This window comes from Aristolochia californica, unplaced genomic scaffold, assembly GCF_029961685.1.
Source record: "Aristolochia californica isolate CCGP_79_NKW_82.1479 unplaced genomic scaffold, dmAriCali1.0.hap1 SCAF_14, whole genome shotgun sequence".
Classification (NCBI taxonomy): Eukaryota; Viridiplantae; Streptophyta; class Magnoliopsida; order Piperales; family Aristolochiaceae; genus Aristolochia; species Aristolochia californica.
The window spans coordinates 1,665,443-1,688,699 of record NW_027181815.1 but is presented as its reverse complement, the minus strand read 5'-3'; the positions used below and the strand labels follow the sequence as shown (position 1 = coordinate 1,688,699).

At 37.0% G+C, this 23,257-nt stretch overlaps 3 protein-coding genes across 3 annotated transcripts; all 3 read right to left on the bottom strand.

Moving 5' to 3' along the window:
- Window positions 1-2,677: 2,677 nt before the first annotated feature.
- Window positions 2,678-9,564, bottom strand: LOC137950005 (calmodulin-binding protein 60 D-like). Its single transcript, XM_068796333.1, has 9 exons — window positions 9,480-9,564; window positions 9,177-9,357; window positions 7,418-7,493; window positions 6,050-6,108; window positions 4,715-5,208; window positions 4,473-4,633; window positions 4,177-4,380; window positions 3,835-4,069; window positions 2,678-3,671 (listed from the first exon to the last, which is right to left on the bottom strand). Exons 2-9 carry the CDS (start codon window positions 9,263-9,265, stop codon window positions 3,052-3,054), a joined length of 1,938 nt encoding a protein of 645 aa, XP_068652434.1. The 5' UTR covers window positions 9,266-9,357; window positions 9,480-9,564; the 3' UTR covers window positions 2,678-3,051.
- An 843-nt stretch (window positions 9,565-10,407) lies between these two features.
- Window positions 10,408-14,527, bottom strand: LOC137950463 (cytoplasmic 60S subunit biogenesis factor REI1 homolog 1-like). The gene is made up of 6 exons (XM_068796942.1): window positions 14,318-14,527; window positions 13,569-13,685; window positions 12,531-13,112; window positions 12,272-12,441; window positions 11,744-11,959; window positions 10,408-10,670 (listed from the first exon to the last, which is right to left on the bottom strand). The coding sequence occupies exons 2-6, from the start codon at window positions 13,671-13,673 to the stop codon at window positions 10,511-10,513; spliced, it is 1,233 nt and encodes a 410-aa protein (XP_068653043.1). The 5' UTR covers window positions 13,674-13,685; window positions 14,318-14,527; the 3' UTR covers window positions 10,408-10,510.
- A 1,204-nt stretch (window positions 14,528-15,731) lies between these two features.
- On the bottom strand, window positions 15,732-23,196 carry LOC137950149 (bifunctional dethiobiotin synthetase/7,8-diamino-pelargonic acid aminotransferase, mitochondrial). Its single transcript, XM_068796533.1, has 14 exons — window positions 22,430-23,196; window positions 21,268-21,438; window positions 20,906-21,167; window positions 20,629-20,718; window positions 20,298-20,418; window positions 18,840-18,988; window positions 18,663-18,757; window positions 18,180-18,295; window positions 17,949-18,095; window positions 17,085-17,218; window positions 16,868-16,999; window positions 16,441-16,575; window positions 16,123-16,232; window positions 15,732-16,041 (listed from the first exon to the last, which is right to left on the bottom strand). Exons 1-14 carry the CDS (start codon window positions 23,161-23,163, stop codon window positions 15,828-15,830), a joined length of 2,610 nt encoding a protein of 869 aa, XP_068652634.1. The 5' UTR covers window positions 23,164-23,196; the 3' UTR covers window positions 15,732-15,827.
- Between the last annotated feature and the right edge of the window lie 61 nt (window positions 23,197-23,257).

Genomic DNA, 23,257 nt, shown 5'->3' with positions numbered 1-23,257 from the left:
GAATTGGTTGGATTTGATGCCTCCCCTATTTTCAATAATCATGTAAAAAATTAGTTAGAAGTAGGGATAATTTAATAAATGTGACATACTAAATATTGTTAGTGCAAATACAACCAAAATTTAAATATGAACAATAAAACTATTGAGGACTCATCATTAAATTTGTGAAAATAATTAACCTTTAAAAATAACAATAAAAAAAGGGCCCACAAGTGGACCCATGTTTGGAAGGATGAGGGATTCCTCTTAGATGAATGATAGGGTAACAATATTAATTGCTCTCTTCCACTCTTAATTTGTTCAATTGACAGAAATTGGCCCTACACCCCCTCCCTTCCCCTCTCCTCTTGAAACACTCTTTCACGCAAATTATAGGTTGTAGGGGCTTTGTCCTCCCCTTTGTTGGGATGTTTGTTTTGATATGAGTTTCATCAATAGCCCCAATACAATCCTAATTATATAATTTCAATTAATACAAAGTAACTCTGTATATTAATATAAAATTATTCATTAGAGGCCCAATGATGTTACTTTAAAATACGGATAAAACATTAGATTGTTTAAAATCTTCGAGTGAGTGCGTATTGAAAGCCGTTTGATGTAATCAGATTGAAGTTTGACAATAGCATTCAATACCTTATTAAAATACTTACTTATGGTCCGAATTTTTAAAACTTACTCTTAATCCTCCACTCCCTTTTTATCCTTGGTTAGAGCTTAACGATTGATTATGCTTATTAGAGTCTTTGAAATAGAAAATTCTCATTCGTCCGATGTGAAGGACTCGTTCACCGATGTAAATAGACTTATTAGAGTCTTCCGTTTTATTGGCTCATTTTTTTCTATTTCAAGGAAGTTGGTCTCGTCCTCGTGCCCCTATCGGCCATTATCATAGCAATAAAAAAATTTATGGAACAAATTATCGATATATTAACAAAAGAACATTTACATTCTCTTATGTAAATGGTCCCATGAATAAAACTCATTTACCTTGAAGTAGAGAAATTCATACTTCAGCAAATTGCAACAATTGGGGTGAAAGCAATCTTATTTTTTTTCGTCTGATTTTGATATTAAAGAGATTAATATTTCTGAATTCAGAGACTTTCTTTAAATTGATTTCAAATATTAGAAAACACAAAAACAAAAAAGTTCAAACACATTGATATTGCTTGGTAATGAGCCAGGAGAAAAAAGTTGAGAGCTTTCTATGTCTTTTAGATTTGTTTTTTGTTTTAGATTTCAACACAAATAGAAACACAAAGCACAACACGAGTTTATATTAAACAAGAGAAGGCCTGCTTGCACTCCTGAGAGGAGACACCAGCAGTCCCACTATGGAATCCCACAATACGTATTTGCACCAGGACCATTTCCATCTCATCCACAACAGATAATAGAGCTTGATAGATAAACTAAAGAACTTTCATTCAATTCAATGAGATGGAAATAACAAAAAGTCATGTAACAGAGGACATCACTCAGAATACCTCCACCCCTTTATTGCACACCCACGGCAAATCATTTCTCGTTCCATTCTTGCTCAAAGGCGTCGAGAAGAAACAACAGACAGAAAACTGTAAAAAAAGAAACAAAAGGAAACAAACAAAGAGAAGTAGCCATCACCACATGTAGATGTAGTGCCATTGGATTGATATAGGAAGCTCCATTAATGGGGTTTTTGTTCTCCTTACAAAACCCCTCTCTCCATCTTTGACAAGACAAAAGAGAGTCTAAAAGGTAAAACCCATTTTTCCTGAGGCGGTCTCCTTCCCTATTTATACAGCAGAAATTACCATAAATGAGTGGAGAAATGGCTGCAAGCGAAAATGAGCCATTTTTTTTCTGCCGTTTCAGGTTGGTTATTGAAGAGTTGTCCTTGGGGAAATCTATCCAAAAAGGTATCTTCTGCAATGTATTCTGAGGTAATTTGTGGGGAAAAGATATCTACGTTGGAGAAAAAGGAGAAAGAAGGGAACAAAAGGTCTCCAAGGAAAGATTTCGGTGATAATCAAGAAGCTTCAAAGTAGATTCAAAACGTGGAGTTATTTGAATAAGATAAGCACAAAAAGAATGTCTTCCTGAGGAGAAGACAAACGCCATGCAAAGGAAGTTGCTGCAGCTTCGAAGTCATCTCCCTTTCGGGATTTTCTCTGCTAGGACGTGTGGGACGCTGGCTCAATTTTTTTTTTTTTTTTTTTGGGAAATCCGGGTTGTTTTAGTAATTAGAATCTAATTTGCTAACTAAGGTGAAATTTCCACGTCTCGACCCAGAAGCTGTCGGGCGTGATACGCTTCACCATGTTCCCCGATATATGTATCTCTTACTATTTAGATAATGTCAAGGAAGGTAATATAAAAATTATTTTGCGTCACACCACATGTTTTTTGTATTGGATTAGCCGTCGTTACAAATTACAACTCAGCTCATGACCAGATTATGAGCTTTGATGACCAAATGAGAGTGGAAGTAAATATTAACTTCATACTAAATTCTCATCGTTTTGGATAATTTCTGAGGTGGGTATTTACAAGTCCCTGAATATACCGTCGGAAATTCAATTTGGTTGATCCTCTCATGAACTACCATTTACAATGTTTGGATAATACTTGAAATAGATAAAAATTCAGTGCACACTAAAAATTTCTAAAATAGAGAGAGGTAATTATGTTCGAGTGCACACTAAAAATTTCTAAAATAGATAAAAATTCACCTTCACCTTGGAAGAATCGTAATTAAAACGGCCCCCCGACTTGGGCAACTTCCTTGATCACGCAACTTAAAAATAGGACATCCAATCAACAATAACAAAGGAGAGTTAACAAGAAACGAAGCTTACTGTACAATGGGAGAATTGTACAACACAACTCGATGATCATCGGCGAGCATCATCTACTGGTCTCGACTTAGCAACCCTGCCTGCCCCTTGACATAGATCTGAGGAATTTTGAGCCCAATAATTACCAACCTACTTTTCCTCTGATGAGCATCAGAAGAGATGAAGCGAGGCCCACCAGGAATTTAGAGAGTAATGATGTGGTTACAACCTGCTAATCATCTAACTCAACAAGCTGAGCCCTTCTCTCAGCTGCTCTTTTCCGGATAAAGATGCCCCATCTAAGTGCAGCTTTCAGCTTGAGCCACCCAACTACAGCTTTGCCAGATGAACGGCTGCGATCTTCGTCAAAAGAAAAGCTTGGAGATGGAGCTGGCGCGTATGTTGAAAATGGATAGCCATCGTCAGGCACATTAGCAGGAGCTGTCCCACCCATGTTGAAAATGCGAAGTAGGTGCTGCATATCTTCATTCTCTAGCATCTCATGGCTTCTCATGCGGATCTCTTCCTCCGGGAAGTAGTCCTCTACACCTCTGTTGTCCCGTTGGTGGGACCAATCATCATAAGAATTAAGATTTGATGATATCTGACCAGACGTACCGGCAATAGACTGGAAACTGAAGCTGGATGACTGTGGTGGGCCCAGTGCCAAACCCACACTATCATTTCTCACAATCTGGTTTTGATGAGAAGACGTAATCAGCTCATTCTGAGGCACAAACGTATTGGCTTCATACTGAACATGAGTACACGTATTGGCTTCATACTGAACATGCTGGGGATTTTGATATCTTGTACCCGAGTTCTCAATAAAGAGAGGAGATACAGAATTACCTGAAGAAAGCAAGCAAGCAATAATCAATGTACTATGTATGGTTATTTTTCCAAAATAAACGTTCAGATTATCTACCCATAAAAAAACACTCTTGTTCCAGTCTTCCTTGCAGAAAAAAGCATGCAACAATAGCATCTCTGTTAAAGAAGTATCATGTCTCACCTCCAACAGTGAGCCCAGCATCTCCAGCAGCTGGCTCCGAAGGAATTGAAACTGGCAATCGTGGTAAAGACATTTGTGGATCTACAGACAGATATTCAGAAGAGCCTACAGAAGAGTCATTACGACGTGTACTATGCATTTTGCTCTGTTTTAAGTTCAAAAGTGCCCTCCCATCATATTCAATAACATGCATCCAGTTGTCATACGCCTTCTTCACCAGTGTGTCCACAGAGACCTGACAGCAATAAGGATAACCAAAAAGAAAATTGTTTTTAGGTTCTTCTCATTTTCTAAAGCAATGTTACTAATTTGCACATACAAGCAGATTGCATGTTTTCTCACCTTCTGACTATCATTAAGAGTCTCAGCAGAACAGTACTGACCGCCTGCAATTAGGCCTCTCAACTCATAAATGTTATTAAAAACAACTCCAACATTCCTAGTATCATCAGGATAGTACACATAATGCTTCCCACTCAACACGCAAGTCTTTGCATGCTCCACAAGGCTCTCCCACATCTTATTTGACATTCCACTCCCCAGGACCTAAAAAGTCATAGATACAGCCACAATTACGTGAGCAGTCTTAAAGAGAAAACAATAAAAATTTCAATCTATCAGCAACAGAATTAGCTTACACTTCTCAATCTTTGAGGATCCCTAACCACAAACCGAAGAAAATCTTCAACTGTGTAGATTCCTGCCTTGTTCAATCTTTTGTGGAAAGACCCATCTTTCCCTATCTTCTCCAATCTCCAGACATCATCATTCAATGCAGGTGGATAGTGTTTCTTGTATACTGCAAACAATTAAGGACTTTTAAGTATATCCTAAGAAACTTAGAAGAATAATAAAAAAGAGTAGATTCAACAAGCCATACATTCGCCCCTATGATCCTTAACAGTAAAGGCATCAGTTTTTGCCTCTCGAACACGAATGTTGTCACAGCAGCCAGGTGCAACTTTCAGGCCTAGCCTAAACTTCCTGCTCCTTATCCAACTTGAATTGTCAGTAAATGTCAGGTCACCAAGGGTTCCTACACCTTCTTTCAAGGACACCAGTAAGTCCCCTGTCAGAAGTGGTCTCCTCCCTTCTCGTTCTTTCACCACATGACTTTCAAAATCTTCAGGGGTCCAGTCATCATCATCTTCATTGTTGAAGTCACCTTCAAGGACAACAACATCTAGTCTAGCCGATGACTCTGGTCCTGTTGTAACAACACAATCCGTGTTTGCATCAAGTAGGACAACAAGAATGGCTGCACCCTGCTCCCCTTCAACCTTTCCTCCAGTGAAAAGCGGGAGAGATAACCGAGAACGGAAATGCAGCTGCAAGTTTCTTCCATCTGGACCTTCGATTCGTTTTGGTGAAGACCTGCACTATCCCCAAATACATCAAAAGATTATCAAACTGATGAAATCAAACAGCACGAATCAGCATGAGTGCAAACACATGAAATAATTAAACTTCTAACAGAATTACTTTTAGTAACACATGAGAGTTGCTACCAGCTAAAATAATTAAAGTGCAAAAATGACAAAATAGCTGATTGAATTTCTTTTTTTTTCCATTAATTATGGCTTGATTGCAGTCTCCTTCGAAGTAAAGGACTTCGATTAAGAGACTTCAGAGGTGGCAATTAGGTCCATAATGCAGGCCCAATACCAGAAAATAATCTTAAATACTACCCAGGGACGGGACATCGACTTAAAATAATTAGACAAGGCCACTCTTGAGACTGCAGCTGTTAGAGCTTCCGTAATGGCATACTGACAATAAAACAAAGTCACGACCTATGTTTCTGACATATAAAATATACAAGAGGAAGTAATTCAGCCCAGAAGAAGTAAGGTAGCTCAGAACTAATATTGATTTCTTTCTTTTGTTTTGTGTTTCAAGTAATTAGTTATTTCATCTATGGTATCCCACACAAACTTATGACAGGAAGAAATACTGCAACAACAACGATAATTTATTTAACAGAAAAATAAAACATTTTGCATTGCAAAATTCAATGACTAATGAAGTACACACAATCAGATTACATGCAAAACCTCCTCAAGGCATGAACCATGAACCACATTAGTACCCCTGGCCCACACTTGTGGGCATAAAGCCAAAGGCCTGCGCCATCCCTGAGTATACTATTGGGAGTGTGTTAATGCTTACATATTCACAAGGCTTTTCATTTTCAAATAATTTTACAATTACACACCTTGCGCTGAGCTTAGCAGGACCCAGTTTTGCCAAGGCTCGCTCAACCTCTTCACTAACCTGTTAAAGTACAAAAATTAGTACATGGATTGAACAGATATGACTATATCTGAAACAAGATAGTCAAGGAAACAACTTGCTTAAAAAAGTTGGCTTCTTTTCAATATGGAACAAAAGACAACATCTTCTACGTATTACTCATTGACACGAAAACAATCCATACTTAATCACACAACTATGCCAATCATTATACACTGTGAATTTCAAACCTGCTAAAGTAGAGGGATAGAAACTACGGAACAAACAAAAGAAAGAGGAGTGAAACACCAGGATTTGTGTGGTAGATCCCAACAATGCTGAGACAAGAATCATGATAGTTCAAATTCCTAATGGTCACAAACATAGACATGCATGATACCATATAACCACCAATATGAACCACAGAAAACAAAAATTAGTGATATAAAAATTTCAGCTTCACCAATGTCGGTGGGCAAAAAATTTCACTGTTCTCAGGTTGAAGTTGTATGCAACATCCCACATGTGTTGTCTGAGTATAAGAAAATTAATAGTAGGAGAATAATCCCATATGCATTTGTGGTTTGGAAAGATCTTGTCCATGTTAGTTGGGAAGAAACTTAGTTTGATATTGGAGTAGACAAAAGGAAAAATAAGGGACCATAAAACATACAGTTGTAGGAAATGCTAGGGACAATAGAACGGGGATTTTCACTAAGAACTGTAATGAAACAAGTTACAGGTCCATTTGTGGTAGATTTCTAATTTAAGCTTATAAAAGATTTTCAAATTCATTCAAGATGATTAGCAACAAAGATAAGGCCAAATAATTTTGTTGACTATAAGAAGAAAAGATGTGTTGTACAGGGCAAGGAAGCTCTTCATAGCCTTCTCCTAAAGAAATTTCCATAGAAGTTCAATAAGACTAGAGTTCCTAACTAAAACCTATAAGCAGCAGGTACAAGATACCACAAACTCCTTGAAACTACTACCTTAAATAAGGAAGCCCTAATGGATGATGAAGGATTAAGAGAATGGCAACATCGATGTAATTCAAGTCCATCAATAATTTTATTGCTCATCTCAGAAATATAACTTTTTTAAGAGTAGAAAAACCACTGATTACTTACTAGCTACCACATGAGTGTAAAAGCAAGATAAATGCTTAAAAATTGTCTTAAAATACCCTGTGTAATTTAACATATTGCATATTCAACATCTAAAGCACCTCAAGAACGCACCACAACTCAGTACCCCCAGAAGATGATAGGGATAGCTTTCAAAAATATCTAGATATAAAATTTTTTAACACAAACATTTAAATTAAACCACTTCAGATCATTCATCTTACCACTCTCCGAAGTATGGGCTCCAAGGACGAGCAAAGTTTCTGTAGACTATCCACCTTCAGAGCTTCCACAATTACACTGCAAAAAGCATCACTCTTTCAATAAAAAATTTTCCAACATAAATCAATTGTAAAGCTTAAGAGTTAGTAAAGAAGAGCTAGGATGAGGAAAAAATTATGAATAGCCATACTCACTATGAATGACATTATTTGCTCCAAACAGTTGCATAAATAACTTTACTACAACATTGGAACCACTCTATGAAGATAAAAAACAAGGAAATACATAATGAATCAACCTTGATAAATTTATCATTAAGGAAGTAGAAAACGGCCACAGAAGATAGGTGTAAACAGAGGCGATGCCAAAGGATTTCAAACAAACACCTAATTCAGAAGGTCTCAAATTTTTTTTAAAAAAAAAAAAGATTTGGTAGGATCCTCTTTTCATTCATCAACAAAAAAAAAAAAAAGGAAGAAACAAAGAAAGGAAACCACACTTCTGAAACAAGAAATAGACTCACAAAAAAAAAAAAAAAAAAATCTAATCTGATACCTAAAGCTGGTGAAAAGCATCTAGATGAAAGTATATGAAATTAAAACTTGAAAACAAATTAAGAACATATTGGGCAGAGGATGATAGTCTAGATGGTGTACATGATATAAATAATCTTAGACAGAAAATAAAATAAAAATAAAAATACGAAAAATACACTCATCATGCCAGTGAGTCCAGTTTTAGATACACTCCTAAGCTAGTCTCCTAAGCTAAGCCCCATCAATAATGTCAGATGCTACCAGTTCAAAACCACCATTTTCTTTCCTATACCAGGTCTTTGGATAACTAACACCATAAAAGTTGCCATAGACATTTTCTGGAAATACGAACAGATCCAGACCAACAAACGAACAGCTAAAACATAGACTTCATCAAATTAACATCTCATAACGTTACCAGTGTTGTCAGACTCCTTGATAAAAAAGTAAAAGTGTTCTGTTTATTTCAGCTTGAGAATTACTTACAAAGGCCATTTTTTTGGTGCATATATGAGAAATGGGTGACCGATACCTGAAAGATGCATGCCTTCCCTTATTCCCAGATGTGATTTGCAGATCACCCCTCCAAATGGATAAAACTATCTTAAAACTAATTGATTTTAATAAGAGATCACGCGTAAAACAATCCACTGCTTCATCAGGATAAGGGATGACGTCATTAACACAAATCCAAAGTAAAAGTAATGAGAAATTTAAGAAAACATTTAAACCAGATATATTTATAAGACATTGAGCAAATATCTATCATATCCTAGTCTGCTATTTTCTCCATTCGTGTTACACTATGTTGCTATTTTGCCTAATAAAGAAAAAAATATCAGTTTCCTTTCTTATAACTTTTTATTCGATTCAAAACTAAATCTACTTATCACCATTCTTGTAAGGATTTTCAGGTTAATTGTCTCCTTGCATTAAGTAAATTTGACAATACCAACTACAACAGATCTACAATGAAGTTTTTAGTGAGAAGAAACACTGTCCTCTTTCCCATATATAAAAGAGAAGCGAGAATGCAAATAAAACCAAAGCAGCCAGGGTGTATATCAAATACTGAGTAGCCACCGTGCAACTTCCTTGAATCTTTTCGATACAGAGCATTTTCAACCAAGGTTTAAGAAATACATGGAAAAATGTTTCTAAGACCTGAAACATGGATAAAAGAAAACTATCAAGTACACACACATGTAACGCTTCCAGCACCCACCTAGCAAGAGCAGGAACTTTCGGTTTCTTTGCCTCCGGCTGCACATCATCGAGATCGGCGGAATCTAGGCCTCGTTTTTCTCTCATCATTGTTACTATCCACTGTTAAACACTTGCCCGTCTCTGCAGCCGAGGATCCCAGATCTGACAATAGGCAACCGAGCTTTCCCCAAATGAAAACCCTTTCAGACAAAAAAACAACAACAGATGAACACAGAATTCTTTCAAAGATCTAGAACTTTCACAAAACCAACCAAATTAATTTTTTAAAACAAAAATAAATTCCAAACTACCCCTCGCATACCTCTCACAAAAGCAGCTCAACAGCTCGGACAATTCGAGTGACGGGGAATTCTCTGAAACTCAGAGAGCTCTGGCGCAGCAGTACCCGATCGACCAATTTTATCTGCGGCGACTGACGGCTTATTCAGTGAATATATCGCCCATCAGAGTCGTCACGAGTGAAAGGATGGCTACATCCTGGCCGTCAGATTCAGGTAAAGTTGCAAGAACTTTAAGCAGTCGACGACGTCAGCCCGCCTTTTGTCGGGTCCTCTCCAAGTCTTGGCCCCACGGTAGCTTCCGCACGAGTACTTCAATTGGTGGATTGCTCCACGCTACTTTCAATCTGAAGGCCCCCATGGTCCTCATCCACTTACCCTTTTAAAAGCGAACACCTGTATCATCTAAATAGGGGGGCCACATGAAGCCGCATAAACGGACCGAAGGATAGTACGTGCCGTTAGGGGCACGTATAAATAGTGGGTCCAGCATAAGTCTCCTCGCTAAAAAAAGATGATTGGGAAAGTTGAAGTCTGACCAAATATTTTGACCACAAATCGTGACCGGCTGCGAGAGGGCTGTCGATAAGTCCAACGGAGGGGTCAAACGAGACGTCCAAGGGGGCTGTGTTTTGGTCTCCTTTTTCCGTTTTTGGAACCATGGAAGCAAAACCTACAAATCAAAATCAGATTCCATCTGACAACATTCAAAACCCTGAAAGACTAAAATCTGGAAAGCCGGAGACTCAAGTAGTAAGTATCTCATTGCTCAATCGTGTAAATTTAGACAAAAACATTTCGAAGTCTATTTATTATTGTCTTCTGTTGGTTCTGGGTCTAAAGAAGAACTGCAGCTAAGCTGTTCATGGCTTCAAAATCTCTACTCTTGTTGTAGATCGTATCATTTCTACTACGAAGAAACATCTCATAATGGATTAATAACAGGTAGGATGAACGACCATAATGATCAATGATTATTTTGAAACCCCAAGTTTCATCATCGCAAATACATCTTTCTATTGATGATATTCGATCATGAGATGAAGATTTTCACTCAATATGGGACATTCTTAGGGAGATTTCTTATCACATTGCTCTTCATCCCAATTTTTGTGCGCATCAGCTCCACACCTGATCCGTTCATTTCTTTCAAAACTTTCATCCTCACAATCTGCTCTTTTGATTGCACTGTTGCCAAACCCAATCTTCGGTACCTACAAATTCCAAGGCCACTATCATCAGTACACGCTTCTACACTACTTTTTACGTAAAGAATAGCTATGCAAAAAATAATATGATTAGGTTCATATATTTTTGTATCCTTACTTCCTAGGATGCAAGTCAGCCATCTGGACGCTAGCACAATCCAAACATTCAAGTCCAGACTACTCGTGTCATGATGCTCTTTTTTTATGCCATGCCACTCAACAATCTTTCAAAGAGTTTGGCGTATTCACAAAGGAAAAACATAATTCATCAAAGACGATTGAAGTAAAATCGCAGCTTAGTTTTTTTTAAGGTCCAACTAATGGATATGAATGCAAACACAATTTTGCTGAAGCAGCAGTTGCCTTTTGGGCGGAAGGCTTTTTTATGCAACTTTTGGGGTGAGTACTGACTATAGAGAACAGGGTCTATATATTATCACGTTTTTTGGCTCAATGGTAACATTTCTTGACCTTCCAAGTGCAGTTGCTATTCAGAGAATAAAACAAATAAAATTAGTCTTTGTTTTCATCACAATAAATTTATAATCTCTCCTCAAAGCTATTTTAATGTATTATATTTTTGAATGGTTATCACAGACACGCTAATCCTTGTTCCCAGGAAGAACTTCAACCCAGATCCTCACACTACAAAATGCCCGGTGGGACTGAATTAGGCATTTTAGTTTTCAATATGTTCTGAAATTCAAATGTGAACAGTAGAGAGGTACACAAGAACTTTCTATTGAGCAGCTTCTAGTGAGAGACTAAGAAAATAACATCCCTATACCAACAGCATTTTAGCCTTGATACTAGTTTCTTTGTAAAAGGCTCATGTTTCCACTACTATTGAGTTTGAATAGTAAAAGTCACTGAAGCTTTAGTGCTTCAGATACATTTTTCTTTCATAGTGTTAGGACTGAAGTTGTTACAATTTCAGAACCTATGTCAGAACCAATTTCCATATCACAGACCCTGCTAGTTATTTAAATTTAATCTTCATGACGAATTAAATAATAGATCCCCTTATGCTTGAATAACTAAAATTTAGTACGCATTAAAACTTAAGATAGAAATTATACCTTGATGCTAATGAAATAGCCAGAGCCATGTCTTTTTCTGGAGATGGACGGGGTTTCTGCCGATAGTAACGTAGATATTCACGAGAACCAAGAGTTCTACTACTAACGCCGCTATCAGTTCTTTTTGTTATTATAAGCTCAGATCCACCACCGAGTTCAACAGTATTCGTTGAATCATCAGCAGCCACCAGCTGTTTACCATCTTCATCCACATAGCTGCAAACAGGATTTCCAATTGTAAGTCACATAAAACAACTCTAATATACCAATCCTAAACATGCGTTCCTACAAACCATCTTTTGAGTTATTTTCCAACTATGACCACAAATATCAGCAGCACATAGAGGCATGGTCTTAAGGAAATAATACATATAACCATCATGTTATCCTAGTTCAGAATAAACAAGAACCAACCCTCATCGTTAACATGTAAAAAAAATAGTAGTCAAAGATCAGTAATTGAGTCCTAATCAAGCGACATTAATTCAATGTCACAGGCAATACATAAAAGAATAGATGACAACAAACCTGCTGCTATAATCATAAAAATCTTCCAATTCTGCTTCCTCATCATCACCTCCATCACCATAACGTACTTTACAATGGCCTTTTGCCATCATATGCTTTCTCACTGCTTCTAAGCTGCTAAATGTATGACATCTATCATTGCAGTAGAGACACAAGAAATCCTTTTTGACCTAAGAAGTAAATAAAAACAGAATATTAAAAGGTTAGGTTCAACATTTATATGTGTTCATCATAACATAAATATAAGATCATGACACACCTTAAAACCCACATAAGTGAGGAAACCCGCAGGATCCTTCAAATATTCGATATCTGGGATAAAAAACCCGTGATGCTTGTGCATGTGAATCATACAGCTCTCAATGTTCTTATGTTTTACATCGCACATAAAGCAGCATGAGGGATCCAAGCCTTCTTCATCACTACCAGCATCGACTTCCATTCCAGAGCTAGATGCAATTTCATTCACCTTCATAGACATAACAGAATCTGTGGCAGCATCAATAAGTTCCTCATCGGGATCAACCTCCATCCATTCATCTTCACTCTCATCAGTCTCGTCTGCTTTTGGAACGGGACGCTTTCTTAAAGAACTTGGCTTTCGCTTCAGAAGTGGCTTGATGACAGTGGCTTGAGAATCAAGCTGTTGACCTTGACATGCCATAGTAGCATGTGAACGTGATTGGAGATGCTGTTCATGAGCCTTAGAACTCCTATAACCCTTTTTACAGAGTGAACATTCATATAACATGGGTGTCTCACTTTCCTTGCTTTTTTGTTCAGCTATTGCGGATTCCCTAGCTATGAATAATGATTCAGTAACCCCTGGAACTCCAGCAACCTGAAAAGAAAGATCAGAGGACGATGAGAAACACAAATAAGTGAATTTAGGTGTACAGTTACAATGATTTATGAAAAAGACATGGTAAATAGTTTAGATAGATTGAAGGTTGCAAAGGGAAAAACTAAGAAAAGTTGACCTTGTTACTTTCCGAGTACAGAGTTTATTTTGCCACATAAAAAGTTGCTATCTAAAGAATAACTTAAGCTATAAGCCAAGAACTTTTGGATAATACATAAAAATGAATCCATGCTCACTTCATATGGATAAATTAAGTAAAAAAGTAACAAATAAAAACATTGATGATTAAGAAAAAAACAGCAAATTTACCACATAACTAGAGACTAACGAGAAAGTTCTTGCAAACAGAGTCAATGGCCCTCCCACCTCCCCTTCAAACCTTCACCCAAAAGAAAAAAAACACTTTATTCATTGAAGAGTGAAAAGATGACCAACCTTTCTTTTGAGATTGTAGCGGTGCCAATCAGATCTGTAATGGAGCTTCTGCTCAGTTTCATGTGAGAACTCTGTATTGCATGCATTGCAAGTCAGAATACCCATCTTTACAGCTGCCTGTTTTTCAGTCTCAGAGAAAGCATTTTAGTTAACAATTAGTACATGGCAAAAATACATCAGCGAAACTTATGCAAACTTATGAAGGAAAAGATCATGTCACTATGGCAAAAAACTGGACGTAAATACAATTCAACCTTCTCCAAAACAAAAAAGTTATTTAATAGTACCCTGGTTTTCTATAAAGTTAGTTCAGCATCAACTAAAACAATACTTTCCATCTTTTCAAATCTTGGCAGTTGTGTTAGATACATTTATATTTACGACGCATGTCAGAAATTTTCTGAAGGACTGTCCCGACAACAAATATTAAATAGAAAACAGAGAGAAGGATCAGTAGTTAAGAAAGAATACGAATACATCTGTTCAAGGGGCTGCAATTTGCAAGTAAAACGCAAAAGCCATATAGGTTGAAAAGAATTATCTAAGATAACAGAGACAACCAAGAGCTGAATTATTTTAAAATCAATCACTCCCGAACGCATATGATAAAAGAGTATTTTAATTTCGAGACGTAATTCAAACCAAAGGTTAAAGTCGAAGTCAGAAAACGAAGGAAAAAGAGAAATAAAAAAAAATAACGCAGAGAAGGAAGAAAGGAGAAGAACAGGCCAAGAAACATATAAGCTTACCGGGGACGGACTAATCTTCCCTAGAAATGTCGAATCCCAGAGCTAGGGCAGCTTGCACCGATATGAAAATATTTAAAGAGAGGGGATGAGGCTTTCTCTTTCTCCAAATTCTGCACGTCTAGGGCACGGATTCTGCACAACCAACAAGAATCGGTAAAATGGTCTACACGCTCCATTTTCTCAAAAACGAGAGTCCGTGCCGACCACTATAGGCCGTGAGCATTGGGCCACTTGCAAAAACGAGTGACGCCATATTGTGGTCAAAGGCAAGGTTTAAGATGAGAGACACTGGTTACAGAAATCAGATATAAAACGCTAGAGAAGGCGAAGCCAATAAATTTTAAAGCAATAAATTTTAAAGCTGATTATGTAACTGTTATTGTTGTCACGTCGTTCTAGTTTTTTTCTGGTTTATTTTGGCATGTTAGGTCACAATGAAGTGGAATAAATTTTTCCCGTATTATTTAGTTCATTAAATAACATTATTAATATAGAATGAATTAAATTGAAGTTAAATTACATCACTTTATTCTCTCTAGCAAAAATCAGAGAATTTGGTTTCCTACCTATTTTGCGAATCAAACCAATTCAATTGCACATCACGCATGGCACTTCTCTACTCATTCTTGGCGTATAGTCAGAGCGCCGCCTCCGTCGCCATGGCCCGCTGTTGAGGAAAACAACACGCGCTGTGAGGAAGACGATAATAATAATAATAATTTATATTTTTTATTTATAAAATAGTTATTTTTATTTATTTAATATATTTAATTTATAATTACTATATTAAATTAGTGATTTAATAGTCATAGTTATTATTATTTTAAATAAATATTTGATAAATTATTTTGGTTTAATTATACCATTACTATAATTAATTAAACTAATGGTTTTAAATTTTGTGACAATATATTATTAATTATTAATACATAAAAATATATATTATGTTCTTGATAAATATATTTATTTTTTATTACTATATTAAATTAGTGGGTTTTAATGTTAAAATATTTATTATATTATTAAAAAATAATTTATTTATTTATTAGATGTGCTTATGTTATTTTTTACTTTTTTATTAATTTTTAATAATTTATTCTAATCATACATAATTATTATATTAATTAATAATAAATTATAATCATTAAATAATATCATATAATTTTTCAATAATTAAAATATTAATATATTCTAATACTACACGTTAAATTATATAATAACCATGTTTATTTTGGTTAATTATCTATTTAGATATATATTTTATTTACGTACATTATAAAAGGTTACTCATTCTATGTTTATATCATACTTTTCATTTGGGACACTAACACTGGAATCTGTTTCCATTGCACTTAAACTCAATAAGTTAAAATTGAATCAATTCATTTAAAATTATTATCAATTATCCGCCGCTAGGTATCCTTTAAAAACTGCAAAGAAAAAAAATGACAAAAATAATATAATAACCATAACAACAACATGTCAAAAATGGAGAGATCATATACTCATATCATTCATGGCTTCGACGAGAATCTGATTTATTACAGCTTTCTTGACTGAAATCATCTCGGATTCTTTGGTAAACTTTCCGAAGAGCATGGTTGCAGCTCTCAGTGGAGGTGCAGGGGCCACACATGAGATAGATGACGTTCCCTAAAGGCCTCATGTAAACACCGTCCTTGCGAAGGTTTTGAACAAGGGAACTCGCACAGAGCGATGAATACCTGCACGAATAACAGAAGCTGTTAAAACTAAAAACTTTCGAAAGGGATTCACCATATAAACATGAGAGAGCAACAGCATACCCAGCATCATCCCCTGCTTTAAGTTCAATGGCGCAAAGTGTTCCCAACGCTACCACTCTTTGCACGGATGAGTGTGATGATATTTCTAGCACAAGTTTGTTGTCCCATAACTGCAAAAAAAATTACAAATGAGGCTTGACTTAAATCTATTTTTCCTTTGTGCCTTTAAAATACAGCTTTGACAAAACAATTCAAATTTGACCATTTGTGATTGCAAGGGTAAAAACCCTCAAGACTTATTAATTGTTAACGATGTGAGCAAAATACAGAGAGATACAGAGAGTATAAGGTAGAGAGAGAGAGAGAGAGAGAAAGCACCTCTATTAGGCGCCTTCCTTCAGGGGTTAAATTGAAGTTTGTCGAAGGATTCCTGAACCACTCTATAGCTTTTGCAGCAGCAGTGCACCCCATGGCATGTCCAGAGTACGAGTGTCCATGCAAAAGAGCCATAAGCTGCAAGAGGAGAAAAGAACTTAAGTATACTCAAATAGGCGCAGCATTATAGTTTCACAACCACGACCTGTACTAGCAGCTTATAGTTCTACTTCCTTTTCTTCCTGTTCAGGAAAAAGAACATTGAAGACTTCCGATACTCCTTTAAATGCATCAAAAAGAACATCAGTTGCCAGTGCACCACCGAGGATGCGAGAATTCCCATCATCAGCTTTGCATAGCAAGCCACATATAGCACATGTTACTGTTCTTAGTTCTTTTCCTCCTTGTAAAGAAACATAATATTCAATACCTTAGAGTCTCCTTTAAATGCATCAAAAACGGCATTAGTTGCCAGTGTGGCTGCAAAGGGTACTATCCCTCCTGTCATTAGCTTTGCATAGCATGCAATGTCAGGTACACAACCCAGTATCTCAGCTGCGGACTGCAGGAAAACAACATAAAATTTAAGTCAAATATTTTAAAAATGATAGAGAATAGATTTCGAGTCACCGAAACAAAAAACTCACTTCAGCTCCAAGACGCCAAAAACCTGTAAATACTTCATCAAAAATGACAGGAACTTTCAGGCTTCGGCACTCGGAAACAAGAATGCGTTGGAAAAGGGGATCTATCAAGTCCATTCCACCAGCACCTTGGATGACTGCAAACAAATCCAAGCAAATTAAATCTCGTAAATTGTTATCAAAAAGCATCAAAGAGATTAATGAAGATCAGTTGGAGTTTAGAGATTCACATCACGATCTCTATATACTCCGTTACAGGTCACAGCTGTCTTGTCCCCCATTTTCAGGGGCTTTGCAATTTCCATGTAGGGGACATGATTTTTTAAAAATTGATACTCTTGAAGTAGAGATCTATGCAGGTCATGACATCTCAGAAAGATTTATACTTTCAGACAGATCATTTGTTACATCAGACTTCAGTTTTCATATGCCAGAAATTTAATTTTCCTATAGGTACCTATCACATTTATGGTTTCATATGATTTTGCCATTCTTTTTTTTCTTTTTTTGCATCTTTCTCAGATTCACTTTTTTCTTTTTTTAAGTTGTCATTGTCCTATAAATCTTAGTATTTCTTGAGTCAGTCTACAAATTTTTTTCCTATGCTCCGAGCATTTAGTAATTGCCCTTACTATGGATTTGTTTCCTTAATTTTTTTTAATTCCAACATTTAATGCCTTGGGCAGATAATTCAGGATGACCTTCTGAACCAAACAAACTAGGGGCTCAGATCAATTGACATTAACTTGAAAGTATATGAATAATGGATGAATTTAGACCACAGTATCAGTATTTTTAAAATGCAAAATAGTATCACCCTTTCAAGAAAAAATATTGTATATCACGCATGGGATAAGTTCCTCTTGCCTGGTTCTATAATCAGTGCAGCAATAAGGGCTGATTCCTCTGATTTTGAAAATTGTGATAATTTCTCTGATATGTACCATAAATAACAACCAGCTAGATCTGAACAAGCTCTTTCTTCATAAAACAGCTCTTTGCATGAGCTAAAAGCTGCGGACAAATAAAGCCCCCTCCATCAGATATATAAAGAAGGCATTTTTAAACATCTCAGAAGCCAATTAAATATATACTCACTTGCTGCTTCAAGTTTCTGGGGACCTAACTGTAACACTTCAGGAATGGTTATGTTCCAAACCCCATTGGAGATGCTTGCTGTTGGTGGATCAAGGAAAAAGCCTCTTCCTGAATACCTGCCAAAAGTCAAAATTCACCATTTGAACAATGACAAGGAGCAGGTTTCTTTACAAAAGAAGGCATTTCATTCACTACTAAAATGGTGCTCATTATTTATCAGCTGAAACATAACCAAAAGTAAAGTTCAAGGTATTTCAGCTATCTGCACAAAGACAAGTCACAATTTCCTTTCTCCAATCAGGTAGTATCCATAATATTGTCTTTTTCCCGATGAATTTTTCACTAACGATGAAAAACAAGACACCATGTCTTCAAGGTCATTACTTGGTAAAAAGAAACAGCTTCTGAAATTAGGTTCCCAATGCCAAGTTAAACAAGAGGGAGCTCCTAACACAATCAATCCTTCACAGAATGCAGCCATACCATGGCTGTTGTAGGAAACCAGTATATGAAGATGGTGCTTGAGCTTCCATTGCACCCAAAGTGTCACCATGATAAGATCCTTTAAGAGCAAGTACCTGCATTTAGGAGACTACTCAGTCAGAAAATTATCCTCCACCCATCTTCTTAGTAAATAAAATTGGCGCTAATGACACAAACCTTGAATTCAGGGCATCTTTTTTCTGACTTTCCACCCACTGAGTCCATGTAGATTCCATGATCAGCTGAGAATTTGCGAAATGCCATTTTCAGGGCAATTTCAATTGATGTGGATCCATTGTCAGAAAAGAAAGTTCGAGAAGCCCAGCCTGTAGAACAAGCCATGAAATACGATTACTATATCAAAGTCCAACAGTCATACTCTATATTCTTTTCAAGGTTTCCCCTAGCCCCACAAATTTTAAAATGCTCATTGAAAAGCATGACGTTCAGTTCCAATGCCTCAAATACCTATGCTAATTCCGAATACCCAAAGGCATTATTAACTTGAGTTTTACCTTTGCTTATAGAGTAAATGGAATTATGTTCTTATTGTGGCTATAGATCCTGAATAACGCCCACTTGCTTTAAACAACCCAAGGGAAATTTTACCTTCTTAATGAACCCTGTACCAAGGGTTTCAATAAGTACAAAAACCTCAGAAAGTGCCTCAGAAATTTATAGGCACTACAGCTTGTCCCCTCTTTTGTAAGCAAAACACAAGAGGAGAAGCCATGTCAAAATCCTTTTACCACTCAACAATAATCAAGACATGAGAAACCAAAAGAGGATAGCCCTCTCTCACTCCCTCACTCCCTCCTCCCTCCTCCCTCCCTAAATGGCTACATCCAGTATCAGTTGTCGTCTACTGTGATGAAAGGCATTTGAGCGTAAGCTGGAAAGAAGCTTGAGGAATTCAAGCTTTTCCTTAAGAATAAAATTACTATAACGTGCAAGAACAAGAACTTCAACCACATAGTGTAATTCAGATAGCAATTATCAATAAAAAATTCAAATTACCTCATCAAAATTGGATCCAAATGGTTACCATCACTTGGTACCATTTGGACATTTTCACTGTGCATTGTATTTTAAGATGATTAAATTCACTTCTAGCATAGCTGACTAGCTCAATCCAAAATAGAGGGGTAAAGGCATTAACCACGATGAGATTTTCTTCAAGCAGTATGAAGAAGTCAAACATGACCAAGAATATATTCTTGGTATGACTTCATGACTTTGACTTGATCCACCTATGGTGTTTCTAGAGGTGTTAGTGGTTGCCTCCAGTTTGGGAAATATCATGAAACTTGATATCATAAGCAAAGCATTACATGTTCCAAAAATGATTTTAGCTCATAAGACAAAGTAAAGCATCCTATTAAGGCACACAGATTCTAGATTAAACAAAAAAAATCACTTTTGATAGCATAGACCAGTCATGGGCTTTTCTTCAGGAACCTGAGAACTCATTCACAAACGTGTGCCTTGTGGTCATCCAAATAAAATAGGTATAGCAGTCATAAGACAATAATGAAATTCAAGATCAAGAATGCTCAGACCCGGAAACATAATATAAGTAATTAATTTAATCAAGTACTATTAAAGAGAGTAGTGGTATATATAAAAAATGTGTACCTCTTCCCACACCTTCAAGCAAGAGCTCCGCACATCTTAAAGCTGGCTCATACACATTTTCAGGAAACATGACATGACCAAACCTAGCCGTGGCATAACCCATATCTCTAGCAAGCTCAATCTGAAACCAACTAATACACAGAAGAATAACTTTAGGCGAATTTCGCAAATTAAAAGACATCCCTGATACATATGTCATGAACTCAAAAGAAGAAGAGAAAGATCCATATGATGTGCACTTCCAAAGAATGTCATTTTTATTCTTTTTTCGTGAAAGAAAAATAAATTGAGACAGAAACATGCTCAAGGTTTAACTTTTCACAAAGGTGACCTGTAAAGTTGCATCCGGTCCTTGAGTCCACCAGCTTGCACAGGCATCAAATTGTTGAGCAATAACCCCAGTATCCTGACTATTCCGTACCTTTAAATATAAAAGACAATACACTCTGAGAAATCAAAGAATGAAAAATGCTTAAAATAATACGCCAGGATGCAATTACAACAGTTTTGTTCTCCTCTCTCAATAAAATCTCTCTTGCTATTCAAAAAACGAAAAACAAAAACAAAGTGTAGACAAGAAGAAATATTTAGGGAAGTTGGGCACAAACTTTATGGATCGCAAAATTCTCGCCGCAACGTGAATCTATCACTGTTACAATCTCCTTGGGAACAAGTTTGTGCTGGGTAAATGGCCACCAGAAAACATTTCCTGCCTTCTTCGGCATGTCATGTAGTTGTTTTATCCTCTCTGAGTATGCAGCTAACATGATCTCCTGAAGTGAACTAAATATTTTCTGAGATTTGTCAAACCACTCCAGAAGATTGTCTGATAGGTCTTGGGGGACACGTGGCAGCACTAGAACCTCCACCCTGGAAAGAGGACTGAATTTTTAACTACTATAGTGCTAAAGATGAGAACATGAATATGACTACAGCTTCTAATTTCCTAATTTAAGAATAAATGAAGTACCTATTTCTCAAATAAGACAACAAGGGAATGTCATTTGCAAGGCCTTGATCCTCCAAAATTATGGCCACAACATCATAACCTCTGAGTTTCAGTGTCTCATATGCTGAAATAGTTCCTGATATACCACCCAATCGTCCGTCCCCAACAAGAATAGCTGGAAACCTGAAAGGTCTGTTTTGTGCAATAGGTGAGGAAAAGAAAGAACAGAAGATTCTAAATAGAAACAAAAATCAAAGCAAAAACCACAGAAAAAAGGAAAAGAGGAGAGAGTTTCATTAATTGAGGGATATTGTACACAACAAGGGAGGGCCTGTTTATAGGCTTAAGTAGAAATTTTGGGTAATTGATTAAGGAATCAAATATGCTAAATATGGAGGTCAATGCTCTGATTGGCATTGACTTGCCAATTAAAAGATTTAATTGGATTCAGAAGTGGTACTATTAGCACAACATCCTGCCTAAGTTACCTGGCAAAAAATAACAAATGAGTAGCTTGAACCAGCAGGACAATTATTATCTTCCTATCTGTTACTGTTAGATTTCATCGGCTTTTTTCTCTGTGCCACTTTCTTTTTTCTCAGTGTGTTAAAAAGCACCTTTCGGTCAGAACAAAGATGCTCCAAATTGCCTCAGTTTCAAGCCTCATGCAACAACCAATTGGTTTTTATGGTCATTTGACCAATTCATCAAGAAGTTTTTAACCAGAAGTTTAATTTAATTTTTTTAATAACTTAAGAACATTACACTACTGAAAACGTTATCAGGTAATACAAACAATTTTCAGTGTTTATGATAGAGGATAATGAACATGTTACCGAGTGTGAGGGCAGCAAATTGAGCTGCTACCTATGGCTTACACAAAATCAAACATCGATGAAATACAATGAGGTTTCTTCTATAACATGACAAAATTTAAATCCCTAAATGTACGGCAGTCTCCGGTATGACTACAGATAGATGCATCCACAGTAGGATAGTATCCTGTATCAATAGCTAACATTCTATTAGCAGTTCAGTATTGCAATGTATTGTCACAATCAAATCTTCTGTCTTTTGAGATGGATTCATTGACGAGCAAAGTGCAAAAATTTCCAATGCTTTAGAGAGCACATCAAACCATTGAAGTACTAAAACTTTAAGAGGTGCATAACCAAATGAGAACCTGTACAAATCACACTGAAGAGTGCCCATGGGTCCTGGACTAGCAACACCTCCAGCGGTCTCTACTACACTCCATAACCTTTGCTTTCGACCCAAAGACCCCTGTCCAGAACATACTCCCAGGCATCTTTGCAATGATTCCCGTAGTAAAGAGTCATCAACCACGGCTCCCTCCATCTCTGCTGCAAGGTGTGGCGAAATTGCCTCCTTCCATCCGTAAATCGTTTTACAAACCAGTTCAGACGCCTCAACGTTACTTCCCGAACACAGCACTCGTCTCTCTTCGTAACAACACAAATCTCTAAATCCACTCACAACGTTCCCTTCCTCATTGTCAACAGAAGCACTAGCAATCACCTCCGCCGCAGGAACCGAAGCTTTGAGAGCATGATTAGACGCGACCAAAGCAAACCCGTACTTCCGATGCGAGAAGATTTCCGAGACCTTGCGGTAAACAAAGCGTGAATCGGAGTCTTGGGGGAAACCGGTCTGAACGGGTTTCAAGTAGGAGAACTTGGAATTGGGAGTCGCGAGGACGGAAGAAGCGAGACCGGCGGACACTAGGGTTTTCCCAACGCCAGTGTTAGATCCCCAGATAACGTAAATGGGATGAGAAAGATCCGCTTCGAGTTCAAAAGACGAAGTGGAAGAATAGTAACAGATTTGAAACGACAAAGGCCGGGTAAGGGCAAGGAAGCAGATACGAGAGCGGCGGAGGAGAGAAATGGGAGACATTGGTAGAGTGCGCTAATGGCGGCCGGAGGGGGATAAGCTTCGGTCGCAAAGAAAAGCAGCTTCTCTCAGATGTTTAAACTAGAAGCGACACGTG

What these genes read in the sequence shown, in the direction of transcription:
- LOC137950005 (XM_068796333.1), bottom strand. Translation starts at nt 9,265, where the DNA reads ATGATGAGAGAAAAACGAGGCCTAGATTCCGCCGATCTCGATGATGTG. An exon ending in CCTGCTAAGCTCAGCGCAAG is followed by an intron (nt 5,209 to 6,049) that starts GTGTGTAATTGT and finishes GGGATAGTGCAG; the next exon opens with GTCTTCACCAAAACGAATCG. An exon ending in TGCTGGGCTCACTGTTGGAG is followed by an intron (nt 3,672 to 3,834) that starts GTGAGACATGAT and finishes TGCTTTCTTCAG; the next exon opens with GTAATTCTGTATCTCCTCTC.
- LOC137950463 (XM_068796942.1), bottom strand. Translation starts at nt 13,673, where the DNA reads ATGGGTATTCTGACTTGCAATGCATGCAATACAGAGTTCTCACATGAA. An exon ending in GCTACAATCTCAAAAGAAAG is followed by an intron (nt 13,113 to 13,568) that starts GTTGGTCATCTT and finishes CTTTCTTTTCAG; the next exon opens with GTTGCTGGAGTTCCAGGGGT. An exon ending in TTTTATGATTATAGCAGCAG is followed by an intron (nt 11,960 to 12,271) that starts GTTTGTTGTCAT and finishes TCCTGTTTGCAG; the next exon opens with CTATGTGGATGAAGATGGTA.
- LOC137950149 (XM_068796533.1), bottom strand. Translation starts at nt 23,163, where the DNA reads ATGTCTCCCATTTCTCTCCTCCGCCGCTCTCGTATCTGCTTCCTTGCC. An exon ending in AGAATTTTGCGATCCATAAA is followed by an intron (nt 20,719 to 20,905) that starts GTTTGTGCCCAA and finishes TTATATTTAAAG; the next exon opens with GTACGGAATAGTCAGGATAC. An exon ending in GACCGGATGCAACTTTACAG is followed by an intron (nt 20,419 to 20,628) that starts GTCACCTTTGTG and finishes AGTTGGTTTCAG; the next exon opens with ATTGAGCTTGCTAGAGATAT.